The 20,964-nt window shown below is 48.0% G+C and overlaps 1 protein-coding gene across 1 annotated transcript in view; it reads right to left on the bottom strand.

Annotated features, from left to right (window-relative positions):
* Positions 1 to 20,964, bottom strand: part of ABCC2 (ATP binding cassette subfamily C member 2) — a 687,938-nt gene that overhangs the window by 113,557 nt on the left and 553,417 nt on the right. Inside the window, exon 21 of the mRNA XM_086922588.1 lies at positions 14,933 to 15,053. Coding sequence (XP_086778714.1) covers positions 14,933 to 15,053 — 121 coding nt within the window. The remainder of the gene's footprint in view (positions 1 to 14,932; positions 15,054 to 20,964) is intronic.

The following is a 20,964-nucleotide window of genomic DNA, read 5'->3' on the forward strand; positions in this document are numbered from 1 at the left end:
TCTCATGTACGGGTCATCAGATCTCTCTCTCTCTGTGTGACTCTGTCCCTGTGTGTCCACCCTGGCTACCCCTCCCTTCTCCTCACGTGGGCAAGTCATAAACCTTCTTCTTCTGCAAGACCCTGTCCTTGAGAGTCACTGCCGCGCCTGACCAACACCTCCTTTCCTTCCATAAATACCCCTCTGTTGATGAGCCTTCCCTCCGCGCTCGATTGTCCACGCGGCATGAATACCACTCCTTGATGACCCCTTCCCCCGAGTCCGGCTGACCACACATGCCCGAGGCCATCGCCTAAGCCAGGAGATACCATTTACTGCCCTTATTGTATGAAGTCACTCCTCCTCAAGAGACCCACTATTGATCCTAGCCACCCCACCCCCTGGGCTATGATCAGGCGTACACATCCTACGAAACACTCAGCTGCGTGATTGCCCTCCCCTCTTATCAGCAGGTCAAGGGTCCCCATTGTGAACACATGTGGGGTAGGATTGACACAAGGATTATAGGGATGTCTCTCTTTTGCGTCATACTGTCCTGATTGTGTTATCAAGTGTTCTGTAAGGTATAAAAGCAAGAGTCTCAGCTCACTTGTTAGAGCACCTCCCGAAAGACACTGTGTTTCGTGTCCGAAATGACTGGCTCTCCTCATGAGAATTAAACTCTGTTCTTGATTCCTGCTTCCAGCGCCCGTCTCTTTATTTTGGTAATTATTCAACATGGGAACTAAGAGGCGGTTTGCGCCAGCAGCCTGGGCATCGATAGGATTATGGGCTCATTTTCTACATTACGATGCGGTAAGGCTCCCGGCCCCAACGGTCTTCCGGTAGAGCTTTATAAGATTAAGGCTGATACCATTGCTATACCCCTGCGGCATATGTTCCAGGAGGCGCGTGAGGCCGGTGAGCTCCCTCTGGATCAACGATTGGCTACTATTGTGGTTATCCACAAGGAGGGGAAGCCCAGAGACCTTTGTAGGTCATACCGCCCGATTTCCCTGCTGAACGCCGAGCCTAAAATTCTGGCTAAGTTATTGGCCTACCGGCTGGTGGGTGTGATCGCTGATCTGGTTCACCTGGACCAATCAGGATTTATACCCCATCGCAACACCGCAATCAACCTTAGATGGCTCGGGTTAGCAAACTTTGTGAGCCGACCGTCTTGGCATCATTGGATGCAACAATGGCGTTTGATTCCCTCGAATGGAATAACATGTGGGCAGTGTTGACTAAGTTTGGGTTTGGCCCCGAATTTCTCAGTTGGGTTAGACTTTTATACGCCTCCCCCCTGGCCAATGTTACGGTCAATGGCCGTGTATCAGCTTCCTTTGCTTTGCGTAGGGGCACCAGACAGGGCTGTCCTCTGTCGCCCCTCCTTTTTGCTCTAGCGCTTGAGCCGCTCGCAGCTTGGATACGCACCCGCCCAGACATCTGTGGGATTAAGTGGTCGCCGGGCTTTGAGGACCGCGTGTCGTTGTACGCGGACGATATCCTGCTCTATCTTACCTCCCCTTGTAGGTCCTTGATTGTGGCCTTTGACATGTTGGGTACTTTTGGAAGATATTCGGGCCTAGTTATTAACTGGTCGAAATCTTACCTTTACGTACTTAGTGGAGAGACCCCACGTCTTCCCAGGGGCTGTGCTATGTTATGTTATGTTATGTTATGTTATAACGTTTTATTGAGCGCGAACAGCTGCCCCAGCAACGAGGCGTCCCGGCGCTAAACTATAACAAAACCAAAAGGGGGAGATGGAACGGAGAGGGCAATAAGAAGTTAGGATGGGGAGAAAAGGAATGTTTTGATCGCTTTGCGGAAGGCGAGCAGATTAGTTATGGAGCGAATGTGAAATGGGAGGGAGTTCCAGAGCCTTGCCCCCAGGACTCTGAAAGAGCGACCGCCCATTCTGCTTAGCCTTATACGTGGGGTAACAACCAAGTTTTGACCCAAGGAGCGTAGGGCCCGCTGAGGGGTGTAGGGCTCTAGGAGTGGACGCAAGAGACCAGGACAGTCAGTCTTGAGAATTTTGAAGACCGTAGTGAGGGCTTTAAACTGGACTCGGGCTTCTATGCGTAGCCAATGTAGTTTCTGGATGGTGTTTCTTGCGGAACACCTTCGGGGGAGGCCTACAACTGCCCTGGCGGCAGAGTTTTGAATACGTTGAAGCCGCATCATCTCAGCTTTATTAAGGCCGAGGAAAAGGACATTGGCGTAGTCCAGTCGAGCCAGGATGGTGGATTGGACTATTAGTTGACGCGTATGGCGATCAAAAAAGCCAAGAATAGGATGAAGGTTCCTCAACAGGCCCACACAGGTGGCAGCCAATTTCTTAGTGTGGGTCTGGAAGGTAAGGGATGCATCCACCCAGACACCAAGGTTTTTTACCACGGTTTTGGGGGGGGGGGGGGTCGGGCCCAATGCGGACGGCCACCAGTGATCAGTCCAGTAGTCAGGGTTTTTGCCCAAAAGCAACACCTCTGTTTTGCCAGCGTTCAGCTGGAGGCAGTTGTGTGACATCCAGCGAGCAACTGCCTCTAACCCGTTCTTAAATCTCGCCGCTGAGATCGAGGGGCCCTCAGTCAGGGAAATGACGAGCTGGGTGTCGTCGGCGTACGACACTAGTGTCAGGTCCCATTCTTTTGCTATTTCGGCGAGAGGCTGGACATAAAGATTGAATAGGGACGGGCTGAGCGCCGATCCCTGGGGGACGCCTTGCTCTATAGGGTGAGGCTCAGATGTAAACGGGGGGGCAGAGACCCGGAAGGACCTGTCAGTTAGAAATGAACGGAACCACTCTAGTGCAAGGTCTTTAATACCAATGGCTTCGAGACGTTTTAATAAGATGGAGTGGGAGACCGTATCAAAGGCTGCGCTGAGATCGAGTAAAATCAGCGCAGCACTTTGACCGGCGTCCAAAATGTTCCGTAAGTTTTCAATGGTGGTCAGCAGGGCGGATTCGGTGCTGAATCCTGGCCTAAAGCCATTTTGTGAAGGGTCTAGAATTTGGTGTTGCGTCATGTAGTTGGCTAGGACCTTGTTCACATGGGCTTCTGCCAGTTTGGAAACCCATGGAAGCAATGAAATTGGTCTGAAGTTTCCTGGTTGTAATGGGTCTAGGTTAGTTTTTTTTATAATTGGAGAGACCCAGGCCTGCTTCCAACATGTGGGGACCACTGCTGAGGAGAATGATAGGTTAAGTAGGGTAGTCATCGAAGGAAGGAAGAACTCGAGAGATTCTAGAAATTTGGCGGGTCTCATGGCGTCTGTGGGCGAGCCGGATTTGACTTTGGCGCACAGTTTGGCGAGTTCATCAGAAGTTAAGCTGGGGATAAGAGACAGACTAGGACTGTCTGACGAGGGCTCATGTGGTTTGGAGGTATCCGGAAGGATCTGAGGGAAGGAAGTGTAGATTTTCTTTACCTTTTCCGTAAAGAAGGTGGCAAGTTCCTCGCATTGTTGTGCGGAGGTTATGCCCGAGGTAGGAGTAGGACTGGCTTTAAGTTTTTGAACAAGTTCAAAGATAGTTTTTGAAGGATTCTTACTGGAGCTAATTGCTTCCGCATAGAAGGAAGCACGGGTGGTGCGCACCGCCTTGTGGTATAACCTCAATTTTAGCAGGTAGGCAGCTTTATCGGTATACAGATTGCGGTGCAGGGATTCAAGTACCTGGGTGTTTATATATCAACTGATGCCCGGACACGATACTCCAATAATTTGCTTCCCCCTCTTGCGCGCCTTCGGCGCGACGTGGAGGGTTGGAAAAAGCTGCCGCTGTCCCTGTTTGGACGTGCGGCGTTGTTTAAGATGATGTCCCTGCCCAGATTCTTGTATGCGCTCCAGAACACACAGGACCCCGTCCCTTCCAAATATTTTAAGGAGGTTGAAGGTTTGCAGCGGGCCCTCCTCTGGGAGGGCAGGCCGCGTATTGTCGTTGCCAAGTTGACAATCCCTTGGTACGACGGCGGTATCGCTTTGCCTGATATCCGGAGGTACTACTGGGCCTCTCAACTGGCCGCTCTTAACCATGGCTTTTATGGACCGGCTGACAGCCCGGGGTATGCCATGGATCGGTGGCTCCTGGACAATGGGAAGTACTACAGAGCACTATATTCAAAATCTCTGGATGGAAGACTGACTGGCCCCACCAAGACTGCTGTGCACATTTGGAGGGCCATTACGAAAGCACAGGGGTGGCAGGGTAGGCTTACTATGGCCACTCCACTCTATGACTCTGACTTGTTGGGCAGGATGTGGCATACGAAGGGGTTTGACCGGTGGGACCTCATTGGAATCTCCAAAGTTGACGATATGATGGCCAGGGGCGAGATAAAGTCATTTGACGCTCTGCAAACTGAATTTCAATTGGGAGCCACAGAATATTTTAGATATGCTCAATTGCGACATGCCCTTGCGGCAGCACTGCCGGTGGGAGAGAAGGTCCCCGAATCGTCCCCGCTGGAAGATAGGGTACTGGACGGCCATATGCCAGACAGTGCCATTTCCCTGATCTATAAAAAGTTGATCAATGTTCGCACGGATCTTTTGTTGGGTGTGAGAGACCAGTGGGTGTGTGATGGAATTGAGCTGGTCGGTGAGGACTGGCAGTGTGCGGTGTCTTCCCCTAAAGAGGTGGCAATTTCGGCTAGATTGCGTCTGGTTCAATTGAAGATTCTCCACAGAGTCTATGTGACTGGCCCCAGGTTAATTCATATTGGACTCTCAGTGGACGGTCTTTGTAGGCGTGGTTGTGGAGAACTGGCCACATTCTTGCACACCATCTGGGAATGCCATGTTATAGCCTCTTATTGGAAACGAGTGCATGCGGTGATGCGTGAGGTAACGGGGGTAGACCTGCCAGCGGAGGCCCGGCGCTGCTTGTTGAATGTGTGGGGTCCCACGGACTACAATAATGCCCAAACTCAATGGGTCATGCTGGGGAACATGGGGGCCAAGCGGGATATCGCCCACACTGTTCAACCTCGTCATGGAACCACTCACCACCTTGCTTCAAGCATCAAATGTACACTTCCATATGTACGCAGATGACACTCAGCTCTACCTCAAACTTCAATCCCCTGAAGACATCAAACTTCTGAATGCCACACTAAGAAACACTCAAGCATGGCTGGCCGACAATCACCTTAAACTAAATGCTCTGAAAACTGAGTTCCTTCTGATCTCACCTCCTGCGAAAAAGGCCATCACCCAAACCTGGCTCAATCATCTAACCGCACTAAATGTCCACCCCACCATCGTGGACTCGGCGAAATCCCTTGGCATCACACTTGACTCCAATCTCGACATGCAGCAGCATATTAGCAAAGCAACCAAGGGTGCCAACTTCCAAATCAACACGCTGAGAAAACTCAAACCCTTCCTACCACCCAAGGACTTCCGAACTGTTGTACAAGCCCTAGTCATTCCTCGCATAGACTACGGAATTGTGGCTCTCAGAGGGCTCCCCCTAACAACAACGGCGCCCCTACGAGCCTCCTTGAACGCGGCCGCAAGGCTCATCACTGGTTCAAGAAAACACTCGCACATATCCCCTGACCTAAAAGCCCTGAACTGGCTGCCGTTTGAAGCCAGAGTACAGCTGAAAATTGCCTGTATGACACATTCGGGCCGTACACCACAAGGCACCCAACTACCTCACTCACAAACTGACTATATCAGGAGGCTCAAGATCCAACAGAAGCACAAAGAATCTCCTCCTGAAACCTCGCAGATTCCGGAAGGAAAAAACATACAAACGCTCCTTCTCAGGAATGGCACCCAGGATCTGGAATGCACTCCCGCCAGAAACTAGGCTTATCCCCTCCTCTGTACTTTTCAAGAAAGAGGTAAAAGCCATCCTTATGGCTAAGTTCACCTGAACCCTATTGCTACTGGATCAATGACAGTACAGGGCTCCTAGTCTACCGGCTACCTGATTGCTTATCTATATTAGACTCTTATACGACTGCTACTGGACTAAAATCATAGCACGGATGCCTTAATATTTGTTTCCAGAGTGTTTACTAGGGATGTACACTGTGACCTGAGTGCCCTACTAACTTGCAATCCATTCACTACTGCCTATTATTCCGTTCTCAACAGTGTGTTTACTCACCCTCTGGGGTGCTATAATCTTACTCGAATCGTCATTGCACGGCTTCAATATTATTGCTTCTAGATTGTTATTAGTATGCATACTCTTGTGCAAGTACTACCCTACTTTGCAACTCACTCCCTACCGTATATTACACTGTTTTCAAAAGTTTGTTTTCCTACCTACTGTTTCTGTAAAGCGCTCTGATATCTGCAAAGATCTTGTTCGCGCTATATAAAACTCTAAATAAATAAATAAATAAATAAATAAGTGGGGGGCCCCATCTCCCCCCTCCGTGGAGCTCTGGAAGACCAATATGGATTGGTGCATGCTTCGTGAGAAGACAGTGTATGTGGCTAGGGGTAAACCCAGGAGGTGGAGAGTCGTTTGGGGGGCCTGGAATGAATACAGGGGCGACATTTGTTTACCTCCCGATGCTGATCCGATAGAGGTTAGTCTTTCTCCCTAGCCCTCCCTTCCAACCATCTTATCATTTAGCTGGTATCCTGACTCTCTTCCCCCCGTGTTTGTTTGCTCTATACAGTATGGTTGCTCTATGAAGCCGTTTGGCCCTGCCTACCCCCCGGGACTATGTGTTGTCGCTTTTGCCTTATTCCTTGCCAATTCCTTTTTCTTAGTGTTTCTTTTTCGCTAGTATTTAATAGGTTTATTGTTCTCACATTATAAAATTAAACCTGATATGTTTCTTTGATCTTTGATCTGATTTGTGCGCACCTTCTATCCGTTCTCTATAATGCTGCCTAGCCTCAGGGATGTAAGGCTGAATAGCTGTGCGCTTTGGATTTTAAATAAAGGTTTTCCAAAAAAAAAAAAAACATGAATACCATGGGCTTTATTGACATATGGAGGCAGCTACACCCTCAAGATAAAGTGTACGTATGTTATGCACTAACACACAACACATACAGTAGATTAAATCATTTAGTAGTCTCTGTTGGATTGGCCACCAGAATATTGGAGGTTAGGTTTCATAAGAAATTAGATTATTTTTTTGGCATGGGCGACTGCCCACCTCAAGAAATAATAGCAACTCTTGTCCAAGTGAACCCTTAAAGTCTCTAAATTAATCCGAGCTCAACCACCTGGCAGCTGTGGCAAGGAGCGGACAGGCTTAACTTATGAAAATGTGTAAAGTACCTGTGCAGAACCAAAACAGTAACAATGGCAGACTAATAAGCAATAACAATGCTAAACCGATTTAGAAAAATAGAGTAAAAGCAATGCACCAAAGCAATAAGAAAGACAAAAATCAAATAAGGTGAGCAGGAGAATTGGGCACATTTTACCATACTATGTGGGAGTGTCCGGTGATCACATCATACTGGACAGCAGTAATGGATACTATCACAGAGGTTAGCGAGACCATAGTTCCGCTTGCTCCCAGGGGCTGCCTATTAAACATATGGGAGCCAACAGACATCAACCACGCAGATAGACAGTGGGCAACAATGGGGATGAGGGTAGCTAAGCGGAATATTGTTCAGAAATGGGGGGCAACGCAAGCCCCTACCCTAACAGAGTGGTGTAGGGACATGGACATGATCATGGTGGCCGAAAAAGCTACATATATTCATAGAGGATGCCCCAAGAAATGGGGGAAGGTGTAGGGCAAATGGAATGTATATAGAGGCCATAAATGTATCCCTCCTGTCGTAGACCATGGCTCAGACGATGAGGCATAATAGGCAAAACTGTGTAACCTGTACATCACTATATATGTTATTGTTTGATTAGATTTCAAAATAATCTCTCCTTTATAAGAAATGAACTGCAGATCTAATGTTAAATACAATAAAATGTTTTCAAAAAAATAAAAAATAAGGTGAGCAGGAGATATGATTTCTTAAAATGTTAATTTTTTTTTGCAAAAACTGTTTTTTGGTATAAATTAATTGTTTATGTTTTCAAATTTGAAGCACTTTTCACTCTATGCTCTTTTATATCTCTCTATCCTAACACGCTATATTCAGTTTCGTGCACATACTCTAGTTTGGGCAACCGAATCTCTCTCTCTGTGCATTGAGATAGCCATAATTGCAATGAATTAAAATTGCCCTGAATTATTGCTGTTGCTTCTTTTTGACTTTGATTTTGATTGTATTCATATTATCATTGAATGTACTTGGGCTGAGTAATTGTACATGCCCCATGACTAAGTGAAAAATCTCTGAGCAGAAATAATTGTCCGAGACCATAGCAATGATAGTAAATGGTCATGGTAGGCGGTGACCAAGGTGCCATATGGGGCAATCTACGATGGAGCACAGTTTGTTCTGGTTAACGATTTTACCTTCTGACTAAGGGCCGAATCTGACCACCACATTTTGAAAAATTCGTCCCCAAAGCGGGATTTTCTTCTGAAAAGAAAAAAGCAGTGCCACTCTCATCATGGGAGATTCATCCCACTGTGAGGAGAGCTTTGAGCACTTTTCAGTGCCCCTTACCTCCATGTTTTTCCTGGTAGTAGGATGCACTGAAAAACGGTGATATGGCCGCTCATCTATATTAAGTGGGTGGACATACAGCAAAATCTTCGATGGCCCTTACTCCGTCCGGCGGTCAGAAAAGTTTGGCCACCACAGCAGAGACTAAGTAATCTCTGCGGTCATCAAACTAGAGCCCCCCTGAATCAAAATCAGTTGGGTGGACCATAATTTTGGTGGGGTGGGAACTCCATCACTGTAGCAGCGAAGTTCCCTCTTTACAAACATTTAAATCAGGCCCCAAGTCTTTTAAGGTCCATTCAACCACAGGACTGACAGTTCAAAAATGGAGGTTTCCAGTTGAAAGATGCAGAAAGTGAAATGTTTGGTCGACCAGGCCTTTAGGCTGGCCCTTCTGCACTAGAAAGTGGTACGCTTCATAGAAAGGGGATCTGAGGGAATATTAACGACCACAATGCTACAGCCCTCTACTTTAACAACTACCAACAATAGAGTAGCATTTGGTCACAATCTCAAAAAAGATAGGAATCAATGCATAAAAGTGTGAAACATATAATCACAGGAGTCGTTCACTGGGCACTCTCAGACCTCCTGACAGTGTTCCCATCAGGCAACCGACCTGTACCGCCCTTCATCATTTGGGACAAACATCTTAAGGCTCGCTGGAAGTTGCTCAGTGTGCGAGCGCGCACAATAGTGCTCTATTCGTATTTCATGCCCCAATGATTATCATTGGTGAGGGGGAGGTAACAAGGGTTGCTCACAAGCAGTGCAAAAAATGTGAAATTAACCAAATTAGTTAAATACAAACGGTGGTGGTGCCATTAAAAAAGGGTAAAGGAAGGAAAAAAGTTTAATAGGGACCTTCCCACTGTCAGGAGGTCTGAGAGTGCCCAGTGAACGACTCCTGTGATTATATGTTTCACACTTTTATGCATTGATTCCTATCTAGAAAGTGGTAACCATTGGTAAGGGCAGTCTTTATCTCGCTTTTATCGACCTAAAGACTGCCTTTGACCTGGTCCCTAGAGACCGCCTTTGGTCGGTCCTACAGGGGATGGGGTTTCCACAGCCTATCTTAAAACTTCTAATCCGCATGCACGAGGACAATAACGCCCGAATCAGGTGGGGCTGACAGGAACAAAAAACAGAAAGAATTCCCTTGAAAAGGGGTGTCAGGCAGGGATGTATGACGTTACAACGCATACTATTACAACTACCTACCGTTACAACGCGACCATTACAACGCATACCATTACAAAGCATAGCGCTTTGAGGTGCTGGATAGTGGTAAGTATAATTTACTATTCTAACTCCAGTCCCCGTGGACCCTAGGGAAGGTGTTGGATAGTAAATTATACTTATTCCCTATCCTAGAGCGCCCCCCAGCGCAATGCGTTGTAATGGTATGCGTTGTAAAAGTCGCGTTGTAATGGTAGTGCGGAGTAAAAGATGCGTTGTAACGGGTGTATACCGTCAGGCAGGGATGCGTCATGGCCCCCACCCTTTTCTCACTGTTTGTTAACGGGGTGGTCTCCTTTTTGCTGGAAATAAATGTTGATGCCCCTGTTCTTGCGGGTGATATAGTGCCTGCTTTACTTTTCGCGGACGACACCCTACTAATATCCAAAACTCCAGTCAGACTGCAGAAGCTGTTAAACAGGTTACTTCTTTTTTGTCACCAGAGGGGCCTAGTAATTAACACCTCCAAAACAAAGATTCTTTACTTTAATGCTAGTAGGTCAGCGAAGTCTACCCTTACACTAGATGGAGCACCATTAGAGTGTATTAAAACTTTTGATTATTTGGGAATCAGAATCTCTGATAACTTTAGTTGGCGCCCACACATTGACAAAATGGCCCTGAAAATCAAGCGCATTGTGGGCGTGCTAGGAAGGGAACATCGTGCCTCAAAGTCTAGGCCAATTGCTCCCCCTCTTGAGATTTATGCTGCCAGGGCCGTAGGTTCGGCACTGTATGGTGCCGAGCTTTGGGGCTTCGACAGTGTCAAGCCCATTACAAAAGCAGAAAATACATTTTTTTAGAGAACTGACATCACTCCCACAGGGAACCCCTACCAAGCCACTTCTAAGCGATCTGGGACGCCGTTCAATTAAGGATATTACCACCCTACGCCCACTCATCTATTGGGCACGCCTTTGGCGAACACCAGAGCTATCAAAATATGCCGACGGCCTTAGAGAAGTGATAAACTTGGCGGGATCGCATAAGATCAGTTGGTTAACAAACATGAAAAAGTTTCTTTTGGCTCTGGGGCTTAAAGGGCGTGGGAGTCTGAGACCCTGTTGAACAAGGCAGATATCAAGGGTGTCTATTGGGCATGGGTTGGCAATATGGAAACCAGAAACCCTAGTACGGGTAGGCTGACCAACGAGTTTCGTCAGCACAAACAGGTGTCCCGCTTGGAGCCCTATCAGAAACCTAGGGATAGGGAACTTTTTATTCAGTTTAGATTAGGCACGCTCCCTGTGCGCGAACACACAAACAAATGGAAGTCACCCCATCAAACCCCTTTAGATTGTCCATATTGTGAAGGTATTGTCGAAAGTGTCCCACATCTTATTTTCGTATGCCCAGCCTATACCAACCCAAGAACTAAGTGTCTGAAACCGATATGTTGGCACATTAGAACTAGGAACTATCATGAAAGCCCTTAGAATCCTGCAAGCTGACGCCAATACAACTTTTGTTTGTTGTGTGGCTAAATTTCTAAGCTGGGCTTGGGTGATAAGATCAAAGGGGATGGGACCCTATTGAAGTTTTTATCCCTAGAAGATGGAAGAAATATAAAAAAATATATATATACTCTTTGTATCAAAGCGGAGATAGTTTAATTCATTTTTAACCGTCCCTTGTATGTTTAATAGTTGTCTGTGTTGTATAAAAATGCTATTTATTGTTTTAATAATTACAATGAATGATCCACTCGGGTTGTGGTATGCAGTTGACTAACTGTTTAGAGATCTGTATAGTCACTATTCTGCCCAGTACAATATACTGCACCCTTTGAGAGTTGTATTTGTAAGATCCCCTAACTCAACTTTTATGTGTATCCTTTTTAAAATGTGTTTTTAAAGAATTTGTGAAATGCTTTTAAGATATTTTTATATCGAAATAAAGCTTTGTTGATTTGATTTGAAATGTTTGTTTTACCAAAAAACTGCATCTTGTAAAGGGCCATAAGCTGGTTCTGAAATGCCATAGAAATAGCAGGTCATTGAAGAGCGACCCTAAAACAATTAGTTAAAAATATCGAAAGCAAAAGATACACTTTAAATTCCTTGTGATATATTTTGGAGCCTGTTGGCATAAAACTCTTCTTCAAATACTTCTTTGTGAGAGAAAGTCAATGAAGGCAGGGGATACTTTTAGGGCTTTTCCTCTCAACTCCATCCATTACCAACCAGTTCGTCCAATATCACTTTAGGATAATAACCGAAAATTCCCCTGGCACAAACTTAGGGTGGAATCCATGGTTCTACTAGGATCTTTCGCTTGAAAAGAAGCAAGTGTGACCCTTTCAGTTACAAAGTTCAAGCCCTTGCACATAGTTACGCTCTCCCGTCCTTTCTTGATCACAGTGTGTGTTCACTTTCAAGTGTGGGGCAGCATATGCTTTTTCAGCAAGGCAGCAGAAAATGTAAGGTGAAACTTAGATTTACAGCCGGAGGTCGGAAAGGGTGTAAATATTACCTGGATGTAGGTAACAAAGCTGCAATGGTGTGCCGTTACTTGTTATTGTTATGTTAAACCTGAAACAAACAGATCTTACAATAAAAAATGACCTGCAGAAAAATGGCAGATCTACTTGGATTGGTAACAAAATATCATGTATCTCAAAAATAACAATTTGAAATAATCAGTTGAACTTTGGTTAGAAAAATTGACTGTTGCAGGACAAACCTCTGGGACTGACAGCATGTAACAGACCTGAGATTTGAATGACGAGTGAAGTGAAATCTTTATTCAAGAGATATGGATCTGCGAAAAATGCTATCACCACTTCAGTATATATAGCTGTAGTGGCATCAGAGGGGAAGAATGATCCTGTGACACAGTTCTGATGCCTGTTCCGTGTGAACTATGGCATACTGCCATAGACTAATATAATCTACTTACACAAGTGTTTTATTAAGGATGTTATAGGTCTCGGCAACAGCCTTGTCCCTTGAGTACATCAAGGCAAGTTCATAATAGTGGGAGCTGCGCTGAGGAGGCAAAGACATACCATTTATTACATATCACCTGGTGCCTAGTTTGGCTTCATTAGTGAAGGACGTCTTGAGGTCTATGGTGCAGCATGAAACACTCCCTTGGAGGAAACCAAAGAAGTGGCAGGGAGTTTGTCCAAAATGATTTGTCATGAATCTGAGCAACAAAAAACGAACGTCTGAATCGTTGCACTGAAATCTGTCAGAAATATAGGATTCAGGTTCAATCAAATGAAACAAACGGAACTTTGCCACTATGAGACTATAAGTTATTTAGATGCCAAAGTACACAGGTTGTGGGGAAGCTCTTCAAAGTGAGCAGAATGAAGTTTAGAAGTTTTCATTTTCAGAAATGGCCAACTTATTAAGATTTAACCGTCTAGTACTCTTACACAGGTCTAAAGGTTCCCACAGTTTCTAAATGACCATATTTCTTGAGATACATGTGTCTAATCGGCAAACTGTGCTGCGATGTTCGTTCGGACAACTAGAGTTGGCAGTGACTCTACAGATTGAATAATATGAACAGCAGGATAACCCACTTCGAAGTATTGTAAATTACAGGGAAATGTCACAATCAGAAAAGCTGTACACTCTTGGTTAGGAAGTTTGAGACAGTTATATACCCATCCCTGCATGCCCATTCACCTGATAATAATATTTAAGATCTTCCCCTCACTGATGAAGCTGAATGGCACAAAGAGATCCGTGAGCAACAATATGTTTAAATTAACCGACTAACCTATCCACCACTCAAATTACTTTCATATTTCACCATACTAATTCTACACTAATCTTTTATGGGTTCCGGAGTAGCGTGCTACTCACCGAAAAAGCGCTTTGATGCTTCTTCATGGGCGGTAAGCTCTATATAAATGCAATTACAATACAATACAATATTTCCAGACTCATCACCAGTATGGGTAGCGATTGAAGGAGCCAATACAATAAGAAGCCAGCAGCCTCTTTTTGCTATATGACATCCCATTCAGTTTATTTCAACGTTCTTCAAAAGGTATTCAACGGCGGGTGAACTTTGAATTTGTTGTGGCATAAATTCCATGGCCATACTGCACAATCAGTGAGCCCCATTCCCCCAAAGAATTTCCAGTAGAATGGGGCAAAAAGGGGCACCCTACTGCCCTTTATAAATGCTCACTTTCAAAGTGTACAAGGCGCCTTCCTTTACTACTTCCTTCCACTTCCCTTTACCAAATGTATTGCTTCTATTTTTGTAATTGAAAGTCATTAGTTGTGACTTACCTCGGACTTTGCAACAACAGGTAGGATGCAAACTTTGCTGTGTGTTTGTTTATTTTTTAATTCAACCGAAATTATACTTTTGTTAATTCTTTTTTGATTAATACCCTTGCTTGAATGTTGTATATATAAATAATTTTAAAAAGTATTGTCGACGGAGAGAGGTTTCCTCCAAAATTTCATTGAATATGTAGCTCAGTGAATTAATGCTTCAGGAAATATTATGTGATGGATATCATGGATATCAAGTGATGAAATAGATGAAATATAAGAAATATGGATTATGAACACACATAAAGTGATACATTTTCAAATAAAAATTGAGATAATCCATCAAGCAATAGAACAATTAATTATAAGGGGCATACCCTAATGACCTTGAAGTATTGAAAAAAGACGAAAAATCATTTTTATCTGCCACCATTTGATGGTCCTGCACAGGTTGCAGACATATTAATTTGCATATACACAAATCTCTGGATTTATATAATCAATTTGCTTATTAAACAATGGTAACCTGATACATGTTCACTATAAGCTTGCGGTAAAGCAATCATTTGTTGTCATTGAACCAATGCCTAACTTAAATGCCCAGTTAGTTTATTTTTCATGGTCAGGCACATCACTATGCCAGTTTGACATGGCATGCTTTCCAACAGTTATTTTTCCTCCCTCAGTTACTAGCATTCCACGCTGAGATTATCCTCACTACCTGTGTCTGCAAGCATCCTCTTTTTACTTGCAACACATTTCCCTCCTGCTTGTGCTCTGGTATACAGGACAAGAAGCCATCAATACCTCTCAGTCCTGATGTCTGTGAATGAGAGAGATGTGTTTGATTCACAGCAAACATGAATTGCAGAACCATTGCACTGTGTGGATACTACCTTTCCTGTTTCTACGGTCTCCTTCTCGATCAGCCTTTGTCCTTGCTTTGGCAGCACCAGGCCGTTTGCACCAGTATGACTTGTTTTCAGGGCTTCTTTCAACGACTTGGTTCTAGTAAAGCTGCAATAAAGAATAAGAGAAAACAGTTAAGTTTACATAAATTTGACTTGTTGCATCACAGATTGACTAGACTACTTTAGAGCGAATCGGTTTGCTGCTCTGCTGGCAGGGAATGTCTAGATATAAAGGATGACAATTAAACATCTAACCTCACCTCAATCTCAGCCAAAAATTAAAATAAGCATTGGCATAGCCAATAGGTTTCGCCTTTGGTACCTTATAAGTGTTATAAATGTCACTTGTTGTATTGTAAATCTGGGTGCAATGGCAGAAGCTGCAAAATAGTAGTCCAGCGGCTCACTATGCTAAGCACAGATTTGTAGCGTAGGTGTTTTATGCCACGGCCTAATTATATCGGCCATTCCCCTTTGAGAGACCCCCCAGTTTTTCAACCCACTTAAAGCACTTGTTATACTAGTATTGGTAAAATGCAGGAGCCTACCTTCTAACTCAGTGGGAGTGACGTTATAGGAAGTCTGCCCTTTCCACAGCCTGTGCCCCAGCCCTCCACGAACCTCCTCACCCTCAGCCTACCTCGCTGTGATGCTCCCGGGCGATGTGTGGGCACTAAGGGCATCGCTGGAGGTGTGAGGGAGGTGACAGAGCCGCGGGCATCAGGAGTGCCAAAGGACCGTGCGGGAGTGATGTGGGAGAGCACTGAAGTCATCGCTGGAGGGGAGAGGAAGGTGGCTGGGCGATGCGGGCGTCAGGAGTGCCAAAGGGCCTGTTTGCGTGCAGGAGGGAGGTGGAAAGACACTGCGGTCATTGCTGGAGGTGGGATGGAGGTGACAGGGAGCTGCGGGCGTAAGGAGTGCAAAAGGGCCAGTTTGCTTGCGGGAGGGAGATGGGAGGGCACTGTGTGTATCACTGGAGGTGCGAGGGAGGAGATAGGGAGCTGCAGGAGTCAGAAGTGCGGTGGGAGGGCACTACGAGCATCGCTTGGGGTGGGAGGGAGATGGGAGGGCACTGCATGCATCGCTGGAGGCGAGAGGGTGGTGAGAGGGAGCTGGGGGCGTCAGGAGAGCCAAAGGTCCCATGCGAGAGTGAGGTGGGAGGGCACTGCGGTGATCGCTGGAGGGGAGAGGGAGGTGACAGGGCGATGCAGGCGTCAAGAGTGCCAAAGGGCCCGTTTGCGTGGGGGAGGGAGGGAGGCAGGAGGGCACTTCGGGCATCTCTTAGGGTGGGAGGGAGATGGGAGGGCAGTGAGGGCATCGCTGCGGTGTGAGGGGCGGCTTCTATCAGCCTCACGGGGCAGGGGTCTCAGGCCAGGAAACTTGGGGTGATTAATGATTGTGTAACTTAATTTGACCTTCATCTCGAGCACCTGCTTTACTTTATCTATTAGTGCTTCCTGTTGAAGCTCTTTGTAGCTATTTTAGAATGGCCCTGGCAGCTTGCCGGCGCCATTCTAAGTGGGGCTGAGGGCAGAAGGGCACAAAAGTGGGACAGAGGGCAGAAGGGGACAAAAAATGAGTGGGGCAGAGGGCAGAAGGGCACAGAAACGAGTGGTACAGAGGGCAGAAGGGCATAAACGACGAGAGGGTGGCAGTGATTAACCAGGCAAAAAAAAAACCTGCAAACACGCAAAGCGCCCCGCGAACACGCAAAGTGCCCCGCGAACACCCGCAAACACGCAAAAATTAAAAAATCCGCAAATTCGCACAAATTCGCGAATTTTGCGGATCGCAAATTCGCAAATCTGCAAATTCGCGGATCGCGAATTCGCAAAATTCGCCCATGCTTAAAAAAAATGGTATGGGTGGAATTGGGGGAGTAGGTGTGAGGATGCAATGTTTAAATATGACTTTCTATATCTGCATTTATCTCTACATATGTAACTGTAAATAGATACACAAATACAGATGTGGTGTGAGTGTGTGTTTGGACTCAAACCCTTTCCTTGAGATGCTCACATTTATTTAAAGGGATGAAAAACATGTCGAATAAGAAGTTAATTGTTGTTTTAACACGTGATGACTGGAGATTGGAATTTTTATTGGCTGTGCTGGGTGATAATTTGAGACACACTTGCAGAAAGTGGAGGTTGTACATGCATGGTAAATAAAATGTGTTGTACATTAATTGTTAAATAAAAATATGTTTTTGGCTGAAACTTTAGGTTTTCTCTGGCATGGGAGGTTCTACTTAGGAAACTGTTAAACTCAGCACTCTAGCCACACAATCAGTTACAAGGCCCACACCTCTTGGAACGGTTCCTTTGTTAGGACTTTATGTATTAAATATTTTATTGAGCATAGGCAAAAAACAAATGCACCTCAGGTACTTCTGCAAGGGCCGCCACCGTTCTAGGGAGGCCGGGGTCAGCGACCCCGCGGGTACCCATCATAGGGCCAGTGGGTACAGTATCTTATTCACACAGCAAGCCGCCTACAACCCATTGGGCCGGCCGCGTCTTAAGAGGTGCTACTACGGTGCAAGCTGGACAGTGCTAGTGCATTGCGAGAAAACACAAGAAACAAAGAACTGTGAACAACCCCACCACCCACCCCACCCCAGCCCTCCCTTCTCCTTGTCCATGTCCGGGATCCAGCTCTAGGTCGCGAGTCACTCTCAACAGTCAGCGGACGCCACTCGCGTGGGGTCCGTGCGCTTGCGGGTATGTGTTTTGGGATCCGGGAGAGGTGTTTCGGCTAAGCGTAGCAGACGCAGGTAGCGCGGGCAGCTCACCTCCCGAAACTCCCCGGTGAGCAAGGCGAGGAATGGGCGCCAGAGTTCCGCAAAGTCCGCCCCCCTTCCTGACGCTGCCAGCGATAGTTTCTCCATCCCCAGGATCGCCCACAGTCTGTGAAGCCACCCCAGTTGTTGCGGAGCTTGGGTCGCCCTCCAGTGTGCCACAATGTTTTGGACCGCAGCCCCAAGCGCAAGTGCAATCAGGCGCCCGCGCCAGGATTTCAGAGGATACATGAGTGCGTTTGGGAGGCCTAGCAGGATGTACGCTGGGAAGCGCGGCAGTTGTGTGTCTAGATGCGTATCTATAAGATCCAGGATAGGGTCCCAGTAGGGGCGCAGCGCCTTACAGCTCCACAGCAGGTGTTCCAGCGTCCCTAGTTCCCCACATCCCCTCCAGCATCTGTCACTGATCCGGGCATCCCAGTGGTGTAGTCTCTCAGGGGTGTGGTACCAGTATGTTGCTACCTTAGTTAAAGTCTCGGTAAGGCCGGTGTGGTGCGCCGAGTGTCTGGCTCTATGGTACACCCCCTCCCATTCCTTCCTAGTGAGCTGCCTCCCCAGGTCCCTCTCCCACCGGACTTGGCCCGCATTGTAGGTGTGTGCTTGCGTGAGGAGCAGCTGCTGATAGAGGTCCGATATCAACTTCTTATCCGAGGTGCGCGTCAGCAGCCATCGTTCGTAAGGTGTGAGGGGCCGTTGGGCTCCGGGTTGGATCGAGGGGTGGAGTACCCAGTGGCGCACCTGTAAGTACTGCAACCGTTCCGATTCGGCCACGCCGTAATCTGCTTTGACCTGCCGGAACGGCAGAATGCCCTTGGTGTCGAACATGTGTCCTGCCGCGCGACAGGGTGTCGTCCGCCACGTCGTGAACGCGCTGGAGTCCAAGCCCGGTGTGAAGTCTGGGTTCTCAAAGATGGGGGTCATGGGCGAGGGGAAGGTGGTCAGCCCCTTGGCCACGGCTACCCTATCCCACACTCGCAGGGCGGTGCTGGTGATTTCAGAGGCGTACAGGTTAGGGGGACGGTGTCGGCGCGGGAGGAAGGGCACGCCTTGGAGGGTGCGGCCGGCCACTGCCTGGTCCAGGAAGAGCCAGTGCTTACCGGACTCCAGCTGGAACCACTCCACAAAGGTGCGTAGCTGTGCTGCCTGGAAGTACAGCGTAAGGTCAGGCACGCCGACGCCCCCGTTCGCGGGGGGTAGGGTGGCGAGAGTATGCTTGAATCTGGGTCGTCGGCCGTTCCAGATGAACCGTGACAGTTCCGACTGAGTTTGTTGGAGCCAACCCGCCGGGGGGTTCAGAGGAAGCGTCTGGAATAGGTACAGAATCTGCGGTAGCAGTGTCATTTTGACTGCGGCAATTCTGCCCAACCACGATAGCGTAAGTGGCTTCCAACGTCGGAGTTGCTCCCGGAGTTTGCGGATGAGGGCCTCATAGTTGGCTCGCGCGGTGCCACGGACAGTAGGAGCTAGGCGAACGCCCAGATAAGGGACGGTAGCGTCCGACCATTGGAATTGGAATTCCGATTTAATCTCGTCCACCACCTCCGGGCTTAGTGAGATGTTCAAGGCCTCAGATTTGGCTTCGTTGATTTTGAAGCCCGAGGCCAGGGCGAAGGTGTGTAGCTCCACAAAGAGAGCGCGCAGGGATCGCATCGGGTCAGTGAGGGACAACAGGACGTCATCGGCGTATAGGCTGATTGTGTGCGTGTCGGCCCCAAATTTAATACCAGAGATGAGAGCATGTTGCCGCACCCTCTGAGCCATCGGCTCCATGTACAATGCGAACAAGAGTGGTGACAGCGGGCAGCCCTGGCGCGTGCCTCTGCCAATGTCGAACCTCGGGGAGGTGTGACCGTTCACTCGTACCGCGGCGTTGGGCCGGCGATAGCAGTTGAAGATGCGGTGGCGAAGTTTCTCCCCAAAGCCGAAGTGGCGGAGGACCTGATCAAGGTACGGCCAGTGCACTCTGTCGAAGGCTTTCTCCGCATCGATGGTGAGCAGCATGCAGCCGGGTTTAGTGCGTGATCCGGCCTCAATGAGGTGTAGCACCCGCTTAGTGTTATCGCTGGTCTGCCGTTGGGGGATAAAGCCCGCTTGGTCGGGGTCTATCAGTTGTTGCATATAGGGGGCGATGCGGCTCGCGAGTATGCCAGTGTAGAGTTTCAGGTCTATGTTCAGTAGCGATATGGGTCTGTAGGAGCCGCAGAGTGCCGGGTCACGACCCGGTTTGGGAATGACAGAGATAGACGCCTCCAGCAGATCCGGATGTATGGCGCCAGGTGTGTCAAATGTGTTGAATAGGTCACGCAGGAGGGGGGCAAGTCGCTGGCAAAAGGTCTTGTAGAACGCCGCGGTATAGCCGTCGGGTCCCGGGGATTTCCCGACTTTTAGGCGGGCAATGGCCGAAATGACCTCTTCCAGGCCTATGGGCCGCTCCAGGAAGTCCGCCTGGGCTTGGGTAAGGGCGGGGAGGTCCGCGCCTCGCAAATAGGCTGGACTGGTGTCAGGGTCCAGGTGATCCGCGTCGTAGAGCGCCGCATAGTAATCGCCAAATGCCGTCGCAATCGCTGCGTTCTCTGTGATCAGGTCGCCACTGGGCAACCGGAGAGAGCTCACTTGTTGCCTCTGAGTCTGCGCCCGAAGTCTACTCGCCAGCAGTTTCCCGCAACGGTCGCCACCGGTATAGTAAACGTGTTTGAGGCGCATCGCGGCGTATTCCGCCACATCTTGGTCCAAGGCCGCCAGCATTTTCCGTTCGGCGCACAGTTGACGCCATGCCCTGGACGCCCCCGTGCGCTGATGCATCTGTTCTAATTCCGCCACGCGTTGGGAGAGCTCGGCTCGTTTCAGCTCCCTCTCCTTGTTGTTGGCCGTGGCAATGGAAATAATTTCCCCGCGCAGGACCGCTTTAAGGGCCGCCCACTGGGTCGCCTTGGAGGTGTCGTCATTTGCGTTGTGCTCCAAAAAGCGGTCGATCGCCAATGTGAGCCGGGTCTGGGTGTCAGGCAGCTGTAAGAGACCGTCCCGCAGTCTCCAGTGCCGTTGAGGTGCCGGCATGGCACCCACCCGAAGCGTCGCCACCACTGGGCAGTGGTCTGAGAGCGAGGCCGGTAGTATCTCCACGCTCTCTACATGTAGCGCTAGCTGCGAAGCGCCCAGGAAATAGTCTAGCCTCGCATACGTCTTATGGGCGGCCGAATAGTACGTGTAGGCGGAGGTT

Source organism: Lissotriton vulgaris, chromosome 5 (genome assembly GCF_964263255.1).
Source record: "Lissotriton vulgaris chromosome 5, aLisVul1.2, whole genome shotgun sequence".
Taxonomy (NCBI): domain Eukaryota; kingdom Metazoa; phylum Chordata; class Amphibia; order Caudata; family Salamandridae; genus Lissotriton; species Lissotriton vulgaris.